This window comes from Cynocephalus volans, chromosome 17 (assembly GCF_027409185.1).
Source record: "Cynocephalus volans isolate mCynVol1 chromosome 17, mCynVol1.pri, whole genome shotgun sequence".
In the NCBI taxonomy this organism is placed as follows: Eukaryota; Metazoa; Chordata; class Mammalia; order Dermoptera; family Cynocephalidae; genus Cynocephalus; species Cynocephalus volans.
The window spans coordinates 492,473-514,338 of record NC_084476.1 but is presented as its reverse complement, the minus strand read 5'-3'; the positions used below and the strand labels follow the sequence as shown (position 1 = coordinate 514,338).

Here is a 21,866-nt window from a genome sequence, read left to right as displayed (position 1 = left end):
ATTCGTGTAACAGTTATTTCTTAAGAAGTGTCCCTAGGAAAAGCAGTAGAGGAGCATGGGACATGGGGAAGAGGAGGAGGACCAGAAGTTCTGCGTCTCCAGCCAAGTCCTGGGCGGTGAATTTGGTCATCCCCCAGGGGACCCTGGAGAGAGGCTGGGTCACACCTCAGGGCTGTCTTTATGGAGAAAGGAGGCTTCAGAGGTTCTGTCAATCCTCAGACACCTGCAGCTCCCCGAGTGCATCCCACCTGCTGGCCAAGCAGGCTCTGGTGGCCAAAGCAGTTGGGCTGAAGGGCGCCGGGTGCTGTGGTGACGGGACCGCGCTGGAGGCCAGGGCTTCTGCCGGCCCTTGCTGTGCTCTGCCCACACCTTGTGCTGGGCTCACTCTGCTCATCCCCTAGGACGGTACCGGCCGTGATCCTGCGGAGAAGCTTCCATGGTGGTGTTGGTCTGGTTGAGCTGATGTTCACCATCTCACTCCTCCACCTCCTTTCTAGAGCCCCCAGGCTGTGGCCAGCCTCCTGCTGCTCTGGCTGCCGTCCTGCGGAGGTGACCTGGGCCCTCACTGTGTATGGCCCAAGCCCCTGCTTGCCATTCCCTTGTCTGGCCCTGGCTGCTGTAACAGTCCAGTCATGGTTAGGACTGGCCACAGGAGCATCCAGGTGGGCCCCAGTGAGCCCCTGGTTCCCAGTCTTCCCTGTCCCATCGCACAGTGGCGGGCCTGCCCTCCACAATGGTCAGGGTCAGGTACCCTGGCTAGTATGGAAACTCTGCAGTGCCTTCTGGTCTTCTGGCATGAGGAGCCACAAGTGACCAGATGGCCACCATGGCTTTTGGTGTCCCCTGGTGGAAGCTTTCTCCACCCCCCTTGAGCCAGGACCTCTGGATTCACCCCGCCTGAAGCTGTGGGGAAGAGGAGCACAAAGTCCACACTGGGTCTCTGCAGCAAGGTGGATCCATGCATTTACTGACTGGGCACCCGGTACCATCTAGTGGTCATTGGATCATCTTGAAGCACAGCACGCAACCCCATAAGGGACATCACCAAGCCAGTGTTTTATCCCTGCCTTTGAGGTGCTCTTTCAATACGTCATCAGGCCGGTGCCTCTGAGTCGTGCAGTATTTGATGCACGGTGGATTCTGTGGTCATCTGCCTCCCGTGCACCTCCTTTGCTTGCTCTGAGTTGATACCACGTGGACTCCCGCCTGGGTCGATCTCTGATACTAGCCCTCACATCCTAGTGCAGGCCAAGATACTACCGTTGGAAAGGCAAACCCACACCTGGGATAGGGTGATCCCGGCTGAGACAAACCACTGCCCTTTCCAGGTGAGGGAGTTCCCATGTAATCAACGTCCCACTAAGTGGCTGGTTGACAGCCTCCAGGCACGGTAGCATACACAGGCCTAGGGCTGATCTCTGCTCTTTGTGGGCTAGACAGTCAGCAGTGGCCGTGGCTTGGTCAGCTTTGCTGAGAGGATCCTGGCCACCATGGTCACTTCTGTCATGGGTCTACTCTAGGAATGCTGGGACTGGGGAGGACAGAGGCTGGCCAACGTCTGTTGGTCGACTTACAACACTCAAGTGTTGGCACTTGGTTTTTAGGCTACTGCATCTATGGGTGCCCACTGTCGGGTACCCATTCCCAAGCCCAACCACAGGCAACTCACAGTGGCTTGACCAGGGCGCAGCCCAGAGCTCGGCCTCGCCACTGTCTCTCAGGCTGTTCCCGTGTGCGGCTCTCACGAGGGCTTCACCAGTCAGTTGAGCCAACCCACCTGTAAGTTCTGGTAAGGTCTGAGTTTTTTATCCTAGTCGTAGTGAAGCCCCCGTGAGGCGATGGTGGAGGTGAGCTGAGGAAGACACTGGAGCGGCAGAGCACGTGGCGTGGGGCCTGGGTCACCTGTCACAGGCTGTGCCCTCTAGACCTGCTTGGGTTTGGTCCGAGATGTCCCACTCCCCTTGTTCACTGGGTTGTTGGTGGGTCTGAGCAGCATATCCCTGTGAGGACAGGCCTTGATGTCACAGGCACTGATGTCTCGTGGTGACACACGCAGTTGCTACAAGGCCAGGAGCTAGGAGTGGCACTGAGCCTGGAAAAGAGCGCATTGTGAGTTCTGCAGATGACATGGCCTGCTCTAGAATGTCTGCACTGACTTTTCTGTGCAGGCTTTCCCGGGACTCCACACAGTCTTCATCTAGCACACGTACCTCCAGCACCATGGGAGCTGCTGGGTCTGGTGGGCCAAGTGGTAGGGCCACTGACGACACAGCCTGGATCTGCCAGAGAGCCCTCTCTTACTCTGAAACACCGACCCTGGCAGCTTCTCGAGTCAGCAGTATTTCTCAAGTGGTATATACTGTCTTCAAAACCCAAAGAAGCCTACCAGCAGTCGGAAGTGCAAGGTGCAATCACTAACTCTTGTCTTATTTTAGAGTTCATGTCCTGGGATAGCCCAGACCACTGGACCCCTCAGAACTTCACTGCTGAGGCAGTCCACGAATCCTTGTAAGATTTGTTACCTTTCCTGGAGTGTATGCAACCTATCAGGGCATCCAATCCGAGTAACACAATATCCATATTGTGTGTCAGTGTGGTGTTCTGAAGGACGTCGAGGGGTCAGGCAGGGCCCCTGGACCACGCGTGGCAGAGGGTAAGACGGTGAGAGTCTGCAGTGGGTGCAACCTGCGCCTGGGCCTTCTGAGGGATGCGTGCTGAGAAGGACGTGCTCCCTGGGTCGCAGCTGTGTGCCGACTGCCAGAGGCTGGGTAGCTTCATCCTACTGCAGATTCCGAATCTCACATAGCGGCAGGTACTGGGTCCCGGTCTGTTCTGGGGTATTCATTCCACCAGGACCTGGTTTTCTTGCACAAGCCACGCTAACTAGTGAATCAAATTGGGACGAGATGTGGACCACCACCCCTGTATCTTTTAAATCTTTGGGGTGGCGCTAATCTCTGCATTCTGTACAGGGGACAGTGCTCTGAGTTATTGTTTCACTAGGGGGTGTCGGTGCTGAGGATTTCCACTTGGTCTCTCCTGTTCTCACAGCTTTTAATCCACATGTCAAGCAGCTAGTATAGCAGATTCCATCAGTTACTGCGCATATCAGTCCCTGAGTAAGTAGTACTGGGCAGATGAACGCGAGCTGTGTCTGTGGGCACGTTGGACCCCCTGAGAGATGGACCTGGACCAGGGATTCATTTGTGACCTGGCCTCTGCCCATGCTCTGACAAGGAGCCATGATAGCACATTAGTCGCCTGGTATCAATGTCAGCTCGACCTTATATGCAACAGCCTTCAAAATCCCAGGGAGTCTTCTTTCTTCATGGTGCAGTTTCTCGAGTACATGAGTTAGATTTTCCTAAAATATAAGGAAAGATCATTCTAATTTTGTGAGACTAGTATGATCTTGACACCAAAAATTTAAAAAAGAATATAAGAAAGGAAGATCCCAATTCACACTCACTTGTTAGTAAGTGATGCAAAATTCCAAACAATCTATAACCAAACCAAATCCAACAGTGTACCTAAGAGCAAATGGAAGTCAGGTTTATTCCAGGAATGCGAGGTTCAACGTCAGGAAATCTGTACTGTAACTTACATTACCAGATCCAAGGAGACTGCAAATGTGATCTTCATGGAAGGAGAGACGACATTCAATTCAAATTTTATTTATGATAAAATTTATTAGCAATCTATCTAGGAATTATTAACTCGATAAAGAGTATCTGCAAAAAAGCCCTATGCAGATGTCACATGTAATGGTGGAACTTAGAAAGAATTCCCCTTGACATCACAGAAGAGCAGCAGTGCTCGCTGTCACCAGTGCCTCAGCACCGAGCGTCAGATCCTGGCCAGGTCAACAAATCAAGTGTCAGCTCCACAGGGTGGAGGCTCCTGTCTGTCTGTCCACTGCCATTTTCCAGTTTGTGGAATAATGCCTGACACATAGTAGGTGTTCAATAAGTGCTTATTGAATGAATAAAACAAGAAAAATAAAATTTGTAAAGATTAGAAGAGGAAGAAGCAAAACTGTCATTGTACACAGATAACTATTACCTATGGGTACAACCTAACACAACCTAAGACTAGTTAGTGTGTTCAGCAAGGTTGCCAACTAGGAGATGGCTCAGGTAAGTCAGCTGCGTTTCTTTTCAACGTCAGCAATCCTGACAGTGAATGTATGGAAGAACGTGTTCAAGATCTTTGTGTAGAAAAGCATTAAGCTTTGTTGAAAGACATTGACGAAGACTTAGGTTGATGGCGTTGCATATCGTGTTTATTGATTGGTGTCACTTTGTGGAATTATTGATTTCCCCCAAATTGATCTGCGGATGTTTCTGTTCATTTGTTTTGGAACCTTACAGGCTGCTTCTAAAATTTATGGGACAGAGCACAGGCCTCCAAACCATGAAGATACTTGAGGAATGAAGATGGGGTGATGTGGGCGGGAGGCTGTTCCCACCAGGAGCAGGATTACTGTAAAGCTGTGGTGATTAGGGCCATGCTGTGGTGCATCAAGGACAGGAGAATAAGCAGTGAGAAGAATCAGGAGCCAGAGTCAAAGCTCACTTGTCTCTAGAAATGGGACGTGTGACGGACCTGGCTCTGCAGCTTCGTGAGGGGACGGTTCAGCAGTCGATATGGGAGTTAACTGGTGATCAGTATGGGAACAGCAGAAATTAGGTCTTGGTTCACACCACTCACAAAAAATCAGTTTCCGGTAGATAAAAGAGGTAAAACTTTAAAACTCTGGGAGGAAAACACAGGAGACTATCTTTAAAGACCTTGGGATAGGGACTGATCTGTAAAGCATAATGTATAAAGCACCAGCCATAATGAAAAAAGAAATCTATAAAGTTAAGAGTTTCTGTTCGTCACGCCGCCCTGAGCCTGCATGTGTGTGGGCGACATGGGGGAGGGGAGGGCGTGAGGCTGAGCGGCCTGAACAGGGTGTGGAGCAGCAGCTGTGGGCAGGGGTGGCCAGGGGCACGGAAGGCTTTGCAGTCGGAGTGAGACTTTGGCTTTTGCTCTGAGTATTGGAGGGCTTGTGAAGAGGCATGACATGACCTGCCTTCTAAGACATACATGTGGCTACTCTGTTGAGAATGCAGGTTGGGACCACAGGCAGGGGCAGCTAGACCAGTTAGGGGCTGTCTTCACTGGGCTCTCCCAGAAACAGAGCCTGAGACAAGAATTCGATGCGACTCATTCATTTGGAAGGTGATCTCAGGAATGCTGATAGGGGAATGGCAAAGTGAGAGAAGGAAGGGAGGCCACCAACACAAGGTGTGTCATCCACCATCGCAGGCAGCTGGCGCTCAGTCCCAACAGGGAACTTGGCCAGGGTAGAACACAAGCCTCAGTCCTTCCATCGAGTGACAAGGGAGCTGGGGATTTTTCACCAGCTGCTTACAGTCACTAGCTGAGGGTTGCTGGGGAAGGGGGCCAGGGAATGTGAAATCTCTTGCCCTGCTGGCCAGGCTTGGGAAAGCCCTCAGGAAAGCAGATGTGGATGCTGCTGGTGGGTGTTGGGCCCTGCAGTGCAAGACTGAGGGGACAGGGTACGCAGAGCACTATTGCCGTGAGCAGGCCGCGGGGCTGGGCGCTTGGACCGTGGGTGAGAACCTTGAGTTCTGGACGTAACATGAAGGTGGAGCCACTGATGGGCAGATGGGGGTGTGAAAGATGAGACGTGGTGACAGCAAGCTCTTTGGCCGAGCACTTGGAAAGATGGGCCACCACTGATTGAAATGGGAAGAATTTGGGTGGAAAAGGTTTGTTAGGGAAGGTCAAGTGCAATTTGGGTGTGTCAGGCTTGAGTTTCCTGTTAGACTCTCAGAGGAATCACCCAGCAAGCAGCTGGACAGATGCGCCTGGAGTTTGGAGGAGAGATCCAGGCCAGTGACATAAAGTTGGGAACCATGAGCATATAAAACAGTATCAGATCCACGAGACTGGGTGAGATTGATAAGGACGAGTGACTGAGTTCTGGGACCCCCCAACATTTAGTGACTGCGAGATGAGCAGACGTCCGCAGGAGGCATGGCCAGGCTGGGTGGGAGGCTTTCCAAATGGCTAGCACAGGTCAGTGTCCAGGATGTGCAAGGTTCTTCTGTGAACCCACAAAGCAACACAAACACAGGCAGGTGGGAAGATGAGAAGGTGTGTGGCACGTGTGGGCCAGGAAGCAGCAGCCCGTTAACACAGGGAAAGCTGCTCAGCCTCGTCTGTGCTCGGAGAAAGACAGACTGAAACGACACTGAGATGCCACGTTACACGTGCCAGTTTGTCAAACATTGGAAATTTTAACAGTGCCAAGTGCCAACAAGGAGTGGGGCCATCAGAACTTCCCCACGGTGCTGGTGGGGTGCCAGCTGGTACAGTGTGTGGGAAAAGTGTGGCAGTACCTGGAGAGTTGAACGTGTGCTCACCGGCATCTCAGCAACTTTAGTCCCAGGTGTGTGTCCCAGATGGTGTATGCACAGATGACCCTAAAGACATTTTCACCCAGATGTTTGTGGCAGCATTATTCCCAATAACCAAACACAAGACACCTAAGTGCCCATCGGATGCATCGATTGCTGGGCATGTTAATAAAGTGAAGTGCCACACAGCAGGGACAATACGTAAACAGTAGCCACATCTGCTCACTGCCGGAGCACAAGCTTGCACGCGCCAGAGAGCTGCATGCAGTAGGATCCCATCACAAAGGTTAAGAACAGGCAAATGTTCAAGCATTTTAAGAGTTTATTGTAAAACTATAGAGACAAGCAATCAGTTGCAAGAACTGAGGACGGCTGCTGTATCTGGAGAGCGGGAGGAAGACAGGCAGGAAGGACTTCAGCGGTGGTGGTGGTTGTCTGTTTTTTAAGCTGGGTGATGAATATATGGGTATTTGCTTTATTACTTTTCTTTAAAATATTTACATGTATTCTTTTGTTAATGTGATATGTTTCATGGTTTTAAAAAGTTAATGATCTGAGTAATCCAGGCGAAAAAGCCAAAACCTGCCACTTGAATAGAAAAACCAAGCTTGTTTTGTTCCAGCAGCCCTTGGTGCTGTGGCATTTACCAGGTGGCCTCCCCTTCAGTGCGTGTGCACCTCACCTGCAAGTAGTCCCGTGTGAGTGCTGGGAGGAGCAGGCTGGCTGCGTTTCTGATTCCTGTGGGCCTCCTCCTCGGAGGCAGGAATCTCTGCTCACCCAGATAAAGTCATCCAAACACGGAGCTGGCAGCTACGAGGACACAGCCTTGGGGGTTTCTGCACGTGTGGGCCTCTGTTCTAGGACAGGGGCCCAGACTCCTGACTGCTGAGGGGCGCGAAGAAGAGGCGCACAGGCAGGGGGTACAGGCTAACATTGCAGATGTGAAGAGACACCACTGCCCTGCTGTGTTCTAGGGAAACTTCCCTCCCCAGAGAGGCCCCGATGTAAGACAGAGGTCTCCTTGGGCAATGCAGGTGGCCAACACAAGCTGCTGGACAGTCAAGGCCAGGGCTGCTGTGGATGTGAGGCTTTATTGCAAACAAGTCCTCTCTGGTAGCCACGGTCCACCCTGATGCCCAGCAGGGCTGGTGGACGGGCTGAGAAGCTGCCCAGTGTAAGAGCCCAGCTGTCCCCTGTCCACCGTTGCTCTTGGAGCTCAGGCCACCATAACTGTTCTTCCTGGAGGAGAAAAATGAAAGGAGAGCTGTCCTGTGGATTGGTGGCATATTGTGTTGTTTGTTTGTTTTTTATTTGGAGCCACTTCATACATTTACTTTGTGAATGCACTTTTTTTTCTTAGGCAAAAATATGAGTGTCAGTTTCCATCACCAGCTTAAAAATCGAGATAGAGCAGTGGTCTCAGCAAGGGCACCTGGAGAGAGGGCTCCAAGCTCTCCTAAAGCTGACATTGATGTCTTTGCCTGGAATAAAAAAATAAGTGTCTGTGAGTCATCTCTGAATTTGCATTACAAACAGCAATGCAAATAAATGCCACCCTGTCCGCATAACCTGCAGATTCAAAAATGTGTTTCGATTGGTGCCTTTTAAGAAAAATATGTTTACCAAAATCCTGAAATTGTCTAATTAAGTATTCAGTTTGAGTTTTTGCTTGTGTTGATGACTCGTTTTCTCTTTTGTTTTCTGTTTTTGTTCTTGGTTTACCTTAACCTACCTGCTGACTCACGCCATCCAACCAACATGCAATGCGAAAACCCATGTCTCCGTCTGTATGTTGCACACCTGCTGCTCAAACCACCCCACTTTGTAAATAATACGCAAATATCCATCCTTGACAACACACATAGGAAACGGTTGGTTTCGTGACTTTGAACGGTTCTTCCACTCCTTGCTTTGCTTGCTCTGCCCGCTGTCTTCTGCTCCTGGGGACTCCATGCCCACTGCCCTCTGAGGCATGTGGTGGATTCGGCTGTGCCCATGCACCTCTGGCCTCTTGTGCACTCTCCCCAGGCTCCTGGGGGCCCAGTAAGGGTTTCTGAGGGCCCTCCCAGGAGCTCTTTGATTCTGGGAACTGGCCTTGGGCAGGGCTGCCCAGGGACCTGGCCAAGGAGGGGAGGTAGGGGTTTCTGGAGTGGGTGGTGGGTGGGTGCCTAGGGCAGTTTTTCCTGTTGGGACCGGCTCAGACTTGGGGAGGTTTTGCAGGACATGAGTTTGGTCCTGATCCCTCCAAGTCCATGGTGTCTGCTGCACAATCATCTCCTCTCTGCTATGTCTCCATCACGCCATCTGACAAGAAGTCTCAGCTGTCCCCAGGCAGCCTCCGGTGAGGTCCCCTGTAACGTCTGCTCTTCCTGGACAGACTCTTCCTTGGGGGGTCGGGCCTGGGGCACCAGGGCTGGAGTGGAGTGTTTGTTGATTTTGTCTTCATGATTCAGAAGGGGTCATGTTGGGCTTGAGTAGAAGAGGGGGCTCTGTCTCAGGCGAAGGAGGAGGACAGGGCGCCCCGTTCTCGCATTACGCATGTGTACGTGTGCCCCGCTCAGCGAGCCTGCCACAGTGCGGGTGCAACTGGGGCTTCCTTCCTGGTCTTTGGGAAGCTTGAGAGGAGAGCAAAGGTATCTGGTAGCAGACTCAGCTTCAGCCGTGACTGGAGATTCATCTAAAGTAGCAGATACTTTAGAGTCCTGTTGCAGAAAGTGAGTGAGTGTGACACAGTGTTTGACAACTGGAGCAGAAAATCTTGACTTTTGGGAAAATGTCATTTGATGCTGCAGAAATATCCAGTCAATGTCATCTGCATGGCGTCCAGCTCACGTCACTCAGGCTCAGATAAGGCTTTGTCACCTCACTGGAGAGTCCTCTATCTGTCCCCTGTCCTCGTTCCCATAGCACACATCACCGTCTAACGTATCGTGTGTATATATGCATATTTTTCTTTCCTTTCTTTAATCATCAGTCCCCATTAGAATGAAGGTGAATGTGGGAGCAGTTCATTTACAGCTGCCAGACCTTGTCCCCTGGCGTGATGCGTGGCCCACAGCACGTGTCCACAGACCTGGGCTGATGCTTGAGAGCAAGCCCTCACTTTCCTGTGACTGGCCAGAGGCTGTGGTGGGCTTGGATGCAAGGGGCACCGTCATGGTCTGGGGTCACTTGGTCCTCTTTGTGGGCAGTGTCTTACTGTGCTCTCTGCACTTCTAAATTCTTTTTCTCCATTACTCCTCACTGCCTGGGCATGGATGTCCCCAAGGCCTCCACTTTGTGGAGAAGGAAGTTAACAGTTAGGGACCAGCATCCCCTTGAAGTGAGTCAGGCACCACATTGAGGGGTGCGTGATGTGCCTTTTGGATGCTCTAAGACCTTTCCTGAGTCAGAGTTAGGTGGCAACAAGAAAGGGCCTGGCCTTGTGGTGGGTGTCATTGCTTCCTGGTGCAGCAGAAACCATGGACTCTGGGTGGACGGGGCTGGCATAGGCACCCCAGGGGTTGGCTGAGGCCAGAGGTGATGGTGCACAGCCGTGGGAGGCTGCCATGCGCTCGCTGTCCCTGCTGTCCTGCATGCAGTTGGCACATGGTGCCTGCCCGCCACGCTGAGCTGGGGCATTTGTGGCTGCTGTCACCCTCGTCTTTACGGCTCTCAGGCTGTCTGTCTGCTGGGAACCCACTAGAGCCCCAAGAGAGGAGCCTGGGAGAAGGGAGGGGCAGAGTCTCCACAGGAACAGTGCGTGACTATGGCTGAGTTTTGCATTCGTGCATTGAGTGGTTTGGATGGACCATTATTCTCCACGATGCCTTTTCGCCTGCCCCGTTGTCTTCCATCCCTTCTTTCTTACCTGGGAACCTTTATTTTCCCCAGTAACTTCATGAAATCCTGCCCATGCCAGCTGTCTGCCAGTTGCTTTGAGCTGGGCAGGTGCTGTGTTGTCACGGTCCTAGCCCCTCCAGACCCACTGGAGCGGGTGGTTTCAAAGTGGGACGGACCCCCAGCAGGCCAGGCACGTGGGAGCCCCCCTCCCCGGCTTTGCTCCATCATCTTGTACAAGAGATCTCCTGACTCTGGAGACAGTGTCCCCTCCCACCCCACACCCGCCCTCGTCGGGTGGCTGGCTCATCCGCGAGTCCTCAGAGCGGTAAGTGGGCAGCTCTGGCCCACCTTGTGGACCACAGAGATTGTTTCCCTGGCACCAGCAAGTTAGGGAGCTGCAGGCACACCTCGGAGAGTGGACCTCCGAGGTCTGCTTCTGTCTTCTTGCTGCTGTAGACCACGGTTGGCCCCTTTGTTCCCACTGATCCCTGTGGGTATTGTCCCAAACTGGTCCTGTTCAAAAGGTGGCTCCAGCGTCCTGCCCATGGTCCAGTTCCTCAGTATAGCTGTAGGTCTCCTGCCAGCAGAGACAGTCCAGAGTCCTCAGCCACCCTGGTGGGAACCAAAGAAATCTGCCCTGAGCGTGGAAGCAGCCAACAGGTCAGAGATGTCCTTTGAATGTGGTTTGGGCTGCTGTCCCACCCTGCCACCGAGTTCCTCGTCAGGGAAGACGGGCTGCTTGGTGAGCTCGGTGCCCTGCTGCCCCCGGGCCTGCACACGACCCCCAGTGCTGCCGTCTCTCACTCAATATCCGTGTTCTCTTTTCTCCTTATTTGATGACTGAATCCGACAACACAAACATGTCTGAGCCTGAGCTGCTTGCATATTTAAAAATACAAAAATGGCAGGAAGCTGCTCTCAGGCTGTGTGCAGGTACCTGGTCTCTAAGTAGACGGAAGGTGGAAAGCCACTTGGGTCCACAAGCACCCCACCTATGCCTGGACACTGCCCCAGAGCCATGCTTCCCGGAAAGGGATGTACCAGCGATTCACAGTGCCCTGGGGCCAAGTGGAAGCCTCACTCCCAGGTAGTCTGTGGAGTACAGTGTTCACGGGTTTAATCCGTGCTTGATTTCAAGCCCCTTGGATGAGGGAGCGGCACTAGGCATCCCGAGTTCTCTAGAGCAGAGACCTGTTTGTGGATTGTAGAGGTGGCTTATGTGGTGTGAGCAGAATACGTCCACCTTCCATGGCCTGTCTGCAAACACCTGGAACAGTCCCAGAGGAAGTGTTTGCTCCTCTGCTGAGTCCCAGCTTGGGTCCCAGGCAGGCAGGGGCTTCGCTGGCTATGCAGGAAGGGGAGGGCGTGGCCACCGTGCGTGCGTGCGTGCGTGTGCGTGTGCGTGCGCGTGCGTGCGTGTGCGTGTGCGCGCGCGCGTGTGCGTGTGTGTGTGAGCGCGTGCGTGCGTGCGTGTGCGTGCGTGCGTGTGCGCGTGTGCGTGCGTGCGTGTGTGTGCGTGTGTGCGCGTGTGTGCGCGTGCGTGTGCGTGCGTGTGTGTGTGCGCGCGCGTGTGCGTGTGTGTGTGTGTGCGCGTGTGCGCGCGCTTGTGTGTGTTGGGGGCCTTCAGGGGTACTTGGTGGAGAAGCAGCCATGCCCAGCACCTGGGTGGCTTGGCTGTGCCCTGCGGGAGGTGGTCACTGTTGGAGGCCCAGCTGCAGGTGATCTCCTCCCAGCTCCACGTGCCAGCAGGAAGCTGCTTCAGAGAACTTTTCTCTCTGTCCCTCACTGTTGGGGGTGGGAAGGGGCCCTGGAAGGGAAGGAGGTTTTTTCTGATTTGCTGCATGAGAAGTGACCTGCAACGACAAGCTTTACTTTTGGAAGGTTTTCTGGTGGCCGATTGCTGCTTAGACTGTGAAGTGGAGACTTTTTTCTTTTAACCTCTCTTTTAACCACTTTTCTTTGGGGCCATAGGGACTTGGGGGGAGGTCATGGGGTGGGAGCAGCTTGCCTGCACTTTTGGGGGCTGATTTCCAAAGCTCAGAGAACAGTCATTCTTCTCTGCAGAACAACTTCATCAACCTCAGCTTCCTCCGCCTGTTCCGCGCTGCGCGACTGGTCAAGCTGCTCCGCCAGGGCTACACCATCCGCATCCTGCTGTGGACCTTCGTCCAGTCCTTCAAGGTGAAGCCGGGGCCCTGCGCTGGGGTCCTCTGTCATGCTTCCCCTGAGCCCTGCCAGAGTTGTCCCCTCCCCTGGAAGGCTGAGGGACAGGAGCAAGCCCAGGCGGGTGAGAGCAAGGCATGCACCTGTGTTGGCACTGGTGGTCCTGGTGTAACACGTTTATAGAGATGCTATAAGTTATCTATAGATTATCTTGTTAATGCTCACAGGAACTCTGAGGTGAGTTTTTTGGCCCCAGTTTCTAGACGTAGAAATGAGGCAGTCACGTGGTGGAGGGGCAGGTGGAGCTGGGGTAGGCTGAGGTCTGAGCGAGGTCCACGTGTCTCTGCAGGCTCTGCCCTACGTGTGCCTGCTGATCGCCATGCTGTTCTTCATCTATGCCATCATTGGCATGCAGGTGGGTGCCACTGCCCGGGCCAAGGGTGCACACGGGGCTCCTGCCTGCTGGGGCAAAAGGGCGTTGATCATGACCATTAAATGAGGATAATAATAAGCTGACACTTAGTGAAAGTTACTGAAAAACTTAATCCTCAGAAAGACTGTTTTACAGGGGAGGACACTGAGGCACCACAGGTTTGGGCTGCTTGCCCAGGGTCACCATGGTGAGGGGCGGCTCCAGCTCTTTGCCCACTGCAGTCTCTCCAGGCACATGCACTGCGGCACTTGTGAGGGCTGGTGGCCTGCAGGCCCAGCAGTGTTAGGGTGTCGGGCACATGTTGGATCAGGTGCTGGCATGCATGTGGCAAGGTGTCTGAGCACACCTGCCTTATGCTGAGTGCCTGCCGAGCAGCGGTCGGTCATTCTGTCAGTCTGGCAGCAGTTCTGAGGCACCTCCTGATCCTTGACAGGAGATTGTGTGTTACTGAAGGAAACGCGCCTGCGAAGTTGGGCAGGATCACGCCAGATCACTGCACTTGATAACTGAGCTTGCATAATTTAGGTTTTCCTCATTTTGCCAAAGAACATTTTGTCAGCTATTTGGGGAAAAACGTTTAACAGATATGAAGCAGTGTCCCAGTTATCAACCTTTGGCATCTGGCACTTTCCAATAGCAGAACTGGGAGATGGACCCAAGTGTTAATTTATGATGGGAGGTGCCATTGTTCTAAAGGCTACCTGAAAACTGATTTTCAGACTCTATTTCAGGGATTGAAAAGTTCTCTTGCTTTAAAATTTGCTGTGATCTGATGCTATTTAAAACAAATATGTATTTTTTCCTGCTTTGGTCTGTGAATGTGCAAGATCGTATACTTGGATGTTGCTGATATTTGTGGAAATGTGATAGTTCATAAATTTTTAGCCAAGTTCCAGATTTTAGGCTAAACACAATTACTGACTGATTTGCATTTTTTACCCTGAAAAAAAAAATCAGTTAAAATGTACAAAAAGCCCATTGTGTTATTTGCACAGAAGTTCCAAGGGAAATTTTCCAGTGACCTGCCAGAGCTGTTACCAACGTAATTATTGTTTTGGAAGCCTTGGCGGGAGTGTGAACTCGAGAATGCTCCTGTTGTGAACTCAGCTTCAGGCCCCATCCTTCCTAGTCATTCCTGCTTGAGTGCTTGGAGAGGCTCAGAGCTGGAGCCAGCACATGCTGGGCTGTGGGACATGCGTGTGTCCAGCTGAGGCTGGGAGTGCACAGTGGCCCCTCCAGGGTGGACTCTCCTGCTGAGGGCAGCCTCCTGTCCCTTGTGAGGTCCCCTGCATTGCATACACACTTGCTCCTGCCTTGTGCACCTGCCGCAGCTCCCGGAGGCCCCGCAGCATTGGCATGCTGCTGTTCTTTGCTATTTCAGGTTTTTGGAAACATTGCGCTGGACGATGATACCAGTATCAACCGGCACAACAACTTCCGGACGTTTTTACAGGCCTTGATGCTGCTGTTCAGGTGCGTTGGTCCCCCTAGGCTGGCATGCACGCTCTGATCAGGGGCCCCTGAGGAGGGAGGAGGGAGGGTGCCACCTGTGAGGGCTTCCTCCGTCCAGCCCCAGGCCGCGCTGGCTCCCCTCAGTGGACTTTTCCAGTTCTTCCTTTCTCTCTGCTCCTCCTTTCCAAAGGCTCTTGAGTGTTGCCCCCAACTCAGGACAGACTGAAGGGAAGTCCCTAAGGGAGGTCACCTGGTGATCCCTGGGCCAAGCAGCCCCCACCACTTTGTCTGGTGACAGCCAGAAGGCCTCCAGTGACTGCAGCCTGGAGGTCTGGGAAGATGGAAGATGCTTAGCAGGGTCTCTCCTGAGGTGCTGGCCTCTAGCTTCCCTTCCACGGGGACGGATGGCATCAGGAGAAGCAGGCAGCAGAGGGAGCGGCTTCTGATGGCTTGTAGCTGCTCAGTGCTGCAAGGAGCCCGGCTGGCCAGAGCTGCTGGTCTGAGCACACCTCCCCCTTCCGCTATCTGTCATGGGAGCCACAGTTCCCCAGGCCCCGGCACACAGCGAGGTGGAACCTGGAGGGGCCAAGAGGACTCCTTGCCGGCGGTGTGCCTGGGAGAGGGCTCAGCACAGTGCTGTTCTTGGCGTGGCCTACCTCTGGTGACCATCCTGGTTTGACAGTGAGTGCAGGGGCAGAGGAGAAAGTGATGAATGTGTTTCCCTGCCTCCTGGGTCTCCCTCATTTAACCACCCGTGACCCTAGGGCAGAAGAAAAGAGTTCTTTGTAGAGATTTATGGTGGAGAGGGTCCTGACATCAGACCCTGCCTTGGTGCTCCTTCATGGGGTTTCAGCACTTCTGTTCATTGATGCAAATACATCAGGCTGCTGCAAGGGGGATGCACAACACAGCCCACCATGCCTGCAGGTGTGCTCTGGGCTCCCGGCAGTTCCCTGTGAGGAGGGTTAGCTCAGACCCAGACCTGCTTTGCTGGGCTGCCTAGAGAGAATTTTCTGACACTTCTTTCATTGCATAAGGCTTAGGCTTACACTTTTCCCAAGTAATGTTCTTTCTCTGGGCATTAACTGTTACATTAATTTTCTTTCTTCATTTATTTATATTCTGCCTCATGCACAAAAGATTAGAGGCAAACCTATGAAGCTAGCGTTAGTTTTAAGCCTTTGGTCTCAAAGATTTCTGTTGCTCCCTGAGCTTTATATCATATGGGAGCCCCCTCACCAGTCAGGCCTGGCACAGGCTGAAGTGGCAGCCCTGCAGGAAGCCCCCTGCCCCCCCCATCAGTGGGGAGTGGGCCCAGCTTCTGCCCGGGGCTGGCCACACACAGGCACACAGAGGTGGGACCCAAGTCTCTGCCCCTTGCAAGCCGCTGGTGCTGGCTCTGTGCCCGGGAGCAAAAGTCCATGCAGAAGGGTCCCCCAGGCAGCTCTTAAGGTGGGGTGGGGGTGTTCTTGAGGCCTTCAAGGAACAGTAGAGGCTGGTGTGGCTGGAGTGGACCGAGCAGGCACTGAGGTAGCGGTAAAGTCAGGTAAAGAGTGGGTAGCAGGTCCCATGGGGCTGTGGGCAGTCATGTGAATTTTGGCTTTTGTAGTGAGGGAGGGGAGTCATTGGAGGGTTCTGGAAGCAGCAACGTGGTATGTGGTAGACGCGTGGGGCTGCTGTCAGGCTGGATTTAGGAGCCCGTCTCAGCAACCTGGGGATATCATACTTGCTTGGCCCAGAGTGCTGAGGAGTGCTGAGGGCCAGGCTGCCGTTTGAAGGTAGACGAGCTGATGGACAGGATGCAGGGCGAGAGAGGGGAGGCGAGGGTGGCACCAGTGTTTTTGGCCTGAGCCACTGGAAGGCCAGAGTCACCGTTTCTTGAAATGAAGAAGACTGGGGTGGCACGTGCCTGGGGGAGGTCAGGAGTGCAGCTGGGCTGGGCTGTGCTGTGTCCACAGAGGGGTCCCCTGTGGTGCGACTCCTGTGCAGTGAGTGATTTTTAGTTACTACTGATTTCTCAGCTCATGGTCAATGTTGAAATCTAGTGCCAGGGGGTTCTTTTGTAGATGCAGCCATCTGGTATCCAGGCTTTGCACGTGTACAGGCTCCCCTGAGGGCTCTGCTGGAGCTGGAGGCTTCCCTCTCCAGGCCTTCCTCTGTGGGCCTCACAGCTCTGCCCTTCTTCTCAGGAGTGCCACTGGGGAGGCCTGGCACGAGATCATGCTGTCTTGTCTCAGCAACCAGGCCTGTGACGCGCAGGCCAACGCCAGTGTGTGTGGGAGTGACTTTGCCTACTTTTACTTCGTCTCCTTCATCTTCCTGTGCTCCTTTCTGGTAAGTCCTGGTCACCGTGCCCACCCAGCTCTCACGTCTGCCTGTCTCAGTCCATCTCAGGCCCCCACATCCCCTGCTGACCCCTGACTTTGATCCCTGCTTCATCCAGGCTGATTCTGTGTTGATGGCCCTTGTTACCCCAGAGGTGACAACCTCATGAGTCCTAGAAAGGACCCCCTGCTTGTGAGCTCCCAAGGCCATGCCTGGACTTCCAGGAAAGGGTTTAAGTTCCCAGGGGCACTTGTCCCTGAGTTCTCAGCTTCTCAGAGGACGTGCGCCGCGGTGATGGTGTTTGGAGCAGCAGCAGTGCAGCCAGCATGTCTGGCGTGCATAAGCAGAGGCAGTGGTGGCGCAGGTGGAGAGGAGGCAGCCTGGGTCATCCCAGGTCAGCAGAAGCCTCTGGGAGCCTTGGAGCAGGGCGTGCCAAGGTCTGCTTGGTGTTTTACAGCTTGGCTCTGGTTTCTGTGTGGATGGTGAGGAGAGGGGCCGTGGAGAGAGCAGGAGACAGTTGGGGTGACAGTGACCTAGAGAAGGGTTGAGGGATTGGGTGGGGTTGGGCTGCACTTTAAAGGTAGAGCTGACATGACTGATCATTGGATATGGGCATGAGAGAAAAGAGAAAAGCAAGTCGCATCCTGGGGTGTTCTGGGGTGGTGCGGCGAGTGCTTTCCCTCTGAGATGGGAAGATTGGGGGGCTGTAGTGTGGGATTAAGGAGGGAGGGAGCAGAGATGTCTGGACCTCTGGCTGGAAGTGTATGTCCGTTGTCATTAGTGTCTGGTGCATTTATGGGGCTGGATGGTACACTAGTACTCCAGGTTCATGCCACGCGAGGCGTAGTCCAGTGGCCTTAAGCGTCACCTGAGTACTTGTTAGAAATGCAGATCCCTGGGCCTCTCCCCAGACTTACTGTGTCAGTATCTCTGGGAGGAAGATCCGGGAATCTGAGTTTTAACAGCTCTCATGGCGATTCTGTGCGCTCAACCTTGAAGTGTGTTGACATAGAGGGAGGATGTGGACTGAGAAGACTCTGCCCTGGGGACATGCAGGGGACAGAGAAGAGCACTGGACCCAGAAGCTGGAAGAGCAGTCAGCGAGGCAGGTGGACAGCCAGCAGGGGACAGAGCCCCAAAGCCCAGGGGGACGTGTCTCAAGAGGGAGGGAACGACGAGCCGCGTGAAGCGCTGTCAGGAGGAGTGAGATGGTGCCTGAGACTTGTCTGTGGGCTGTGGAAAGGCAGAGGCCACCGGCGCCTTTGGTGAGGTGACACCCAAGCCCTGTTGCCATGGGCTGGAAGAGAGAATGGGGTGAGGGCAGCGCCGAGGGGGCACTGAGGTCTGTGGTCGCAGCTCCCACGTGGGACCAGCCGCACCGTGTGTTCCTCTCCAGCCACGCTCGCTTCTCGGCACGTGGCAGAGAAGTGCATTGTCCGGGGTCGGGTTTCCCAGACTAGTGTGAGGAGGGCGGGGAGGGGGTACGTGGACTGTGGCGATGGTGCTGGATGTGGGGTCAAGGCTGGGGACAGCGGGAGGGAGAGAGGGCGGGGACCCTGGATTGGAGGTTCTCGTGTGGACAGAGGGGTTGGGATGCGGGTGTCAGCAGAGGTGGGCTGGAAGGACAGGAGGTGCGGGCAGAGAGCGGGACGTGTGAAGTGAGGACTCGGGGGCAGCGGTGGGGCTGTTGGTGGTGGCCGGAGATGACCAGGGTACCTGTGGTCACAGGAGTGAGCAGCTAAGATGGGGGGTGAGAAGGTCAAGGGATGCAGAGGCCAGGCTGTGGTCGGTCCCCTCTCTGTGGACCTTTTTTTCCCCTGCGGGTCTTAAAAGCAACAGGAGTGAGGGTAAGAGTAGAAGCGTGGAAGCCAGCAGGCCAGGTGCTGGTCTCCCACGGAGGAATGGAGAGGTCGGGGGCGCCGTGAGCATCGAAGAGCGGGTCCGTGCTGCAGCTGAGTGGGGACGAACGGAGCGCGCTTGGGGATGGGGACGTCAGCGTGACCGACGGGGGCGGTAGGAGGTGGGGCGGTCAGGAAAGGTGGGCACCGCAGACAGGTGAGCTTGCACATGGATAGAGGAATAGCAGAAAAATCGACAGCACTGTGTCTCACTAGGGGGCAGAAACCAAGGGAAGGATTTGCATGGTGGGGTCATCTCCTGATTCCTCAGCAGAGCCCCGTGGACCGCCGGGAGGGTGGGCTTTCTGGAGAATCACTGTCCTGTAGGCAGGGGAGGCGTCGGTCTATGCTGCTCAAAGACATCAGGTGCTGCAAGAGCCAGCCCCATGGGCACGAAGGCAGCCCACCAGCCTGGCCTCACTGCGTGCCTGGCTGCAGAGACAGGGCTCCATAGAGAGCCACACTCACAATGCCACACCACCCTAAACATGTCTAGGGGCCAGGCTCCCTGGGGTGAGGGAGTCCTGAGGTCCCAGTGCAAGGCCTGTGGGAGAGCAGGTCTGAGCAGGCGTTGCTGGGGCAGAGGGACCTCTGCTGTGCCGACAGCTTCCCACACAGACCCTGGCTGAGGGCACAGGCCAGAGGGCAGGCTGAGGTCTGTCCACGTCACCTCTTCTCCTTCCTGTCCTGCAGATGTTGAACCTCTTTGTGGCTGTGATCATGGACAATTTTGAGTACCTTACGCGGGACTCTTCCATCCTAGGGCCTCACCATCTGGACGAGTTCATCCGGGTCTGGGCCGAGTATGACCCAGCTGCGTGGTGAGTGGGCCCCGGTGCTCTGTGGTCCTCAGGTTTTGGTGAGGGGCCCGGGGGTCCACCCTGCTTCACGTCGGATGGGGCTCAGAGGTGCCCTTCCTGGGGGCGCTTCCTTTTCAGGCTTGTGTGCCTTCATAGCTCCCTGGGCTCAGAAACGGTCTTTTGAGACCCTCTGTTTGGCCCGTAGGAAGGTGCCTGGGGTCATGGAAGGGTTTTAGGAGATTTGTGAGGCTTGGGGCTCTTTCTGAACAGGAATTTACTGTCTTCTCCCCAGGCCTGTCACTGAGGTCGTGGAGGGCTTGGCGGGAGGGGGTGGGGGAGGTGACAGCATGGCCACACTCTCCCCATGAAGCTCAGAGGGCTTTGAGGACAGAAAAGATGGGGGTTTCAGGACATTACCCCTGAGGGACTCAGGGGTCTCCCTCCCTGCCATTCCCTAGGCTTCATGTGGGGTCGCTTGGTGAATTTCCATTGGAATCAGAGGAGCTATTGGGAAAGTGTCAGTGTTTCAGACTCTCTGGTCATGGTGAAAGGGTTACTGTGTTGTACAAGTGAGGGGTGACTTGTTTCTGGACAGTGCAAGGGTCTCAGGAAGGGAGTGGTCTGGGGTCAGAAGTGCAGCGGGCAGTCCTGCACACCGCAGCAGTCTCCCTCGGGGCTGGGCTCCCACGCAGGAAGGACGGCAGGCGCAGCAGCCCAGATCCTCCCCGTCCATTCCTGTACTCACTCGCTCACTAGCTCTCAGGCTGTGGCTGCTGAGGACTGCTCTCTGCAAGGCAGAGCACAGGAGGCGGAGGGGCCCAGGGACCTTGCTCTTGGGTAGGACACAGGCCTGCCCAGTGCCTTGCTCACGGTGAGTGCTCAGGCGGCTGGGAAGAGCAGCTCTGGTGGGAGGGTGGATGCCTGCGCCTCCCCGGCCCCGGGGCTGGGAAGCTGTGGGGCCGGTGCAGCTGCTGCCATCTCCTCTCTTGAGCTTCCTGGCCCACCGTGTCCTCCTCACACAGCTCTGCGTTCAGCACCCTTGCTGTGGGAGACACCTGGAGGGGGCAGTCAGACTCCTCGTGGTGAGGATCCAGAAGGTGCTGCATGAGGCCCTTCCCGGTCTGGGCAGCATCAGGGACCCTGGGGTGTAGGCCCCTCCTGTCCAGGCCTTCCAGGCCCACAGTGCCTCTGTGTGTGTTTTCCATTTTGGTGAGAAGTTTACAAGTCTACACAGTGTAGAATGAGCATAGCAGTTATTTATATTCATGGTGTTTGAGGACGTTTTCATGGCCTTGGAGAGGCCTTTCCGGTCTGGGGCATCAACACGTTTGCCCTGTGATACCCAGTGCTCCTTCCAGATGCCCAGCTCAGGGATATTCACACAGAGTCTGTGGTCAGGAAGGCCCATCAGGTTGGAGGGAGACTGACCACACCTAAGGCCTAGACCTTGTCGGGCAAAGGGCAGGAGAGACTCCAAGTAAGGACTTGGCTGAGTTCCAGGACAAAGTTGCTGCTGCTTCCAGGAATGTTTCTCTATTGTGAGGAGACCGTATTGCAGAAAAGAGGATGTAATTGTACTAAAAAGCAAAAGCAGGTGGTAATGGCCAGTGAGAAGGAGATGACATCTCCCAGTCTTTGTGAACAGTACCCAGGTTTTTCACAGGTGGCTGCAGGCAAGAGCAGCACAGGATGCGCAGGATGCGGACTTGGGCCAGACTGCAGCTTTGCTGTCATGCAGAGAGGGTTCAGACTGTTTCCCAAATTCCAGAGTTTGAGAACTGGTGCCTCTAGAAGGTGTAGGCAGTTGGAGATATGATAAAGAAAGTGCTTATCAAAGATGGCAGAATATAAGCTTCACCCCAGAGGTGGCATGTACAAGATCACACACAGGGCCTGTGCTTGCCTTGAAGTGGAAGGTACCTGATCTTAAGCAGCACACACTACTGTGCTCCCATGAGTTGCCTAGGCTGAAACATAGCTTGCCTCCAGACGGGTAGAAGAAGCAGAGGAGACTCAGCAAAGGCAGGCAAACAGATTGGGTCTGGACGCCACATCCTTGGCAGAACAGAGGGCACCTTGAGTCTTTCAGTAGCCTCCATGACAGATGCAGGGACGTGGTCATCTCTGTTTCTCAGGTGACCACTCAGATGCTTCCTCATTCTTTGGAGAAACTTTGAAACACCAACAACAAAACTTTGTGAAATTTCCTGTTTTGTGTATGTTTGTGTGTGCATGTGTGTGGCTGTGTATGTGTGCACAAGCATAGACGTGTGTGTATGTGTGTGCACATGCATGGGTGTATTTGTGTGCATGTGTGCATTATGCACACACACATGTACATGCATATATGCGTATACATGTGTGCTGCGTGTGGATATGCACATGCAGGTGTGTGCATGTGTGTGTGTGCTTTTGTGCATGTGTGTGCATGCACGTTTGTGTGTGTGTACACTTGATAGTGTGCATACATGTGTGTATGTGTGTGTATGCGAGTGAACTGCATGTTTGTCTGCATGCCTGTGTGTGCTTGTGTGGGCTAGTG

At 54.2% G+C, this 21,866-nt stretch overlaps 1 protein-coding gene across 2 annotated transcripts in view; it reads left to right on the top strand.

Annotated features, from left to right (window-relative positions):
- CACNA1B (calcium voltage-gated channel subunit alpha1 B) overlaps positions 1-21,866 on the top strand; it is a 195,330-nt gene that overhangs the window by 152,972 nt on the left and 20,492 nt on the right. For both annotated transcript variants that reach the window (XM_063081919.1, XM_063081920.1), the window contains exons 32-37: positions 8,297-8,302; positions 12,318-12,434; positions 12,766-12,831; positions 14,231-14,322; positions 16,491-16,635; positions 19,218-19,345. In XM_063081919.1, coding sequence (XP_062937989.1) covers positions 8,297-8,302; positions 12,318-12,434; positions 12,766-12,831; positions 14,231-14,322; positions 16,491-16,635; positions 19,218-19,345 — 554 coding nt within the window. The remainder of the gene's footprint in view (positions 1-8,296; positions 8,303-12,317; positions 12,435-12,765; positions 12,832-14,230; positions 14,323-16,490; positions 16,636-19,217; positions 19,346-21,866) is intronic.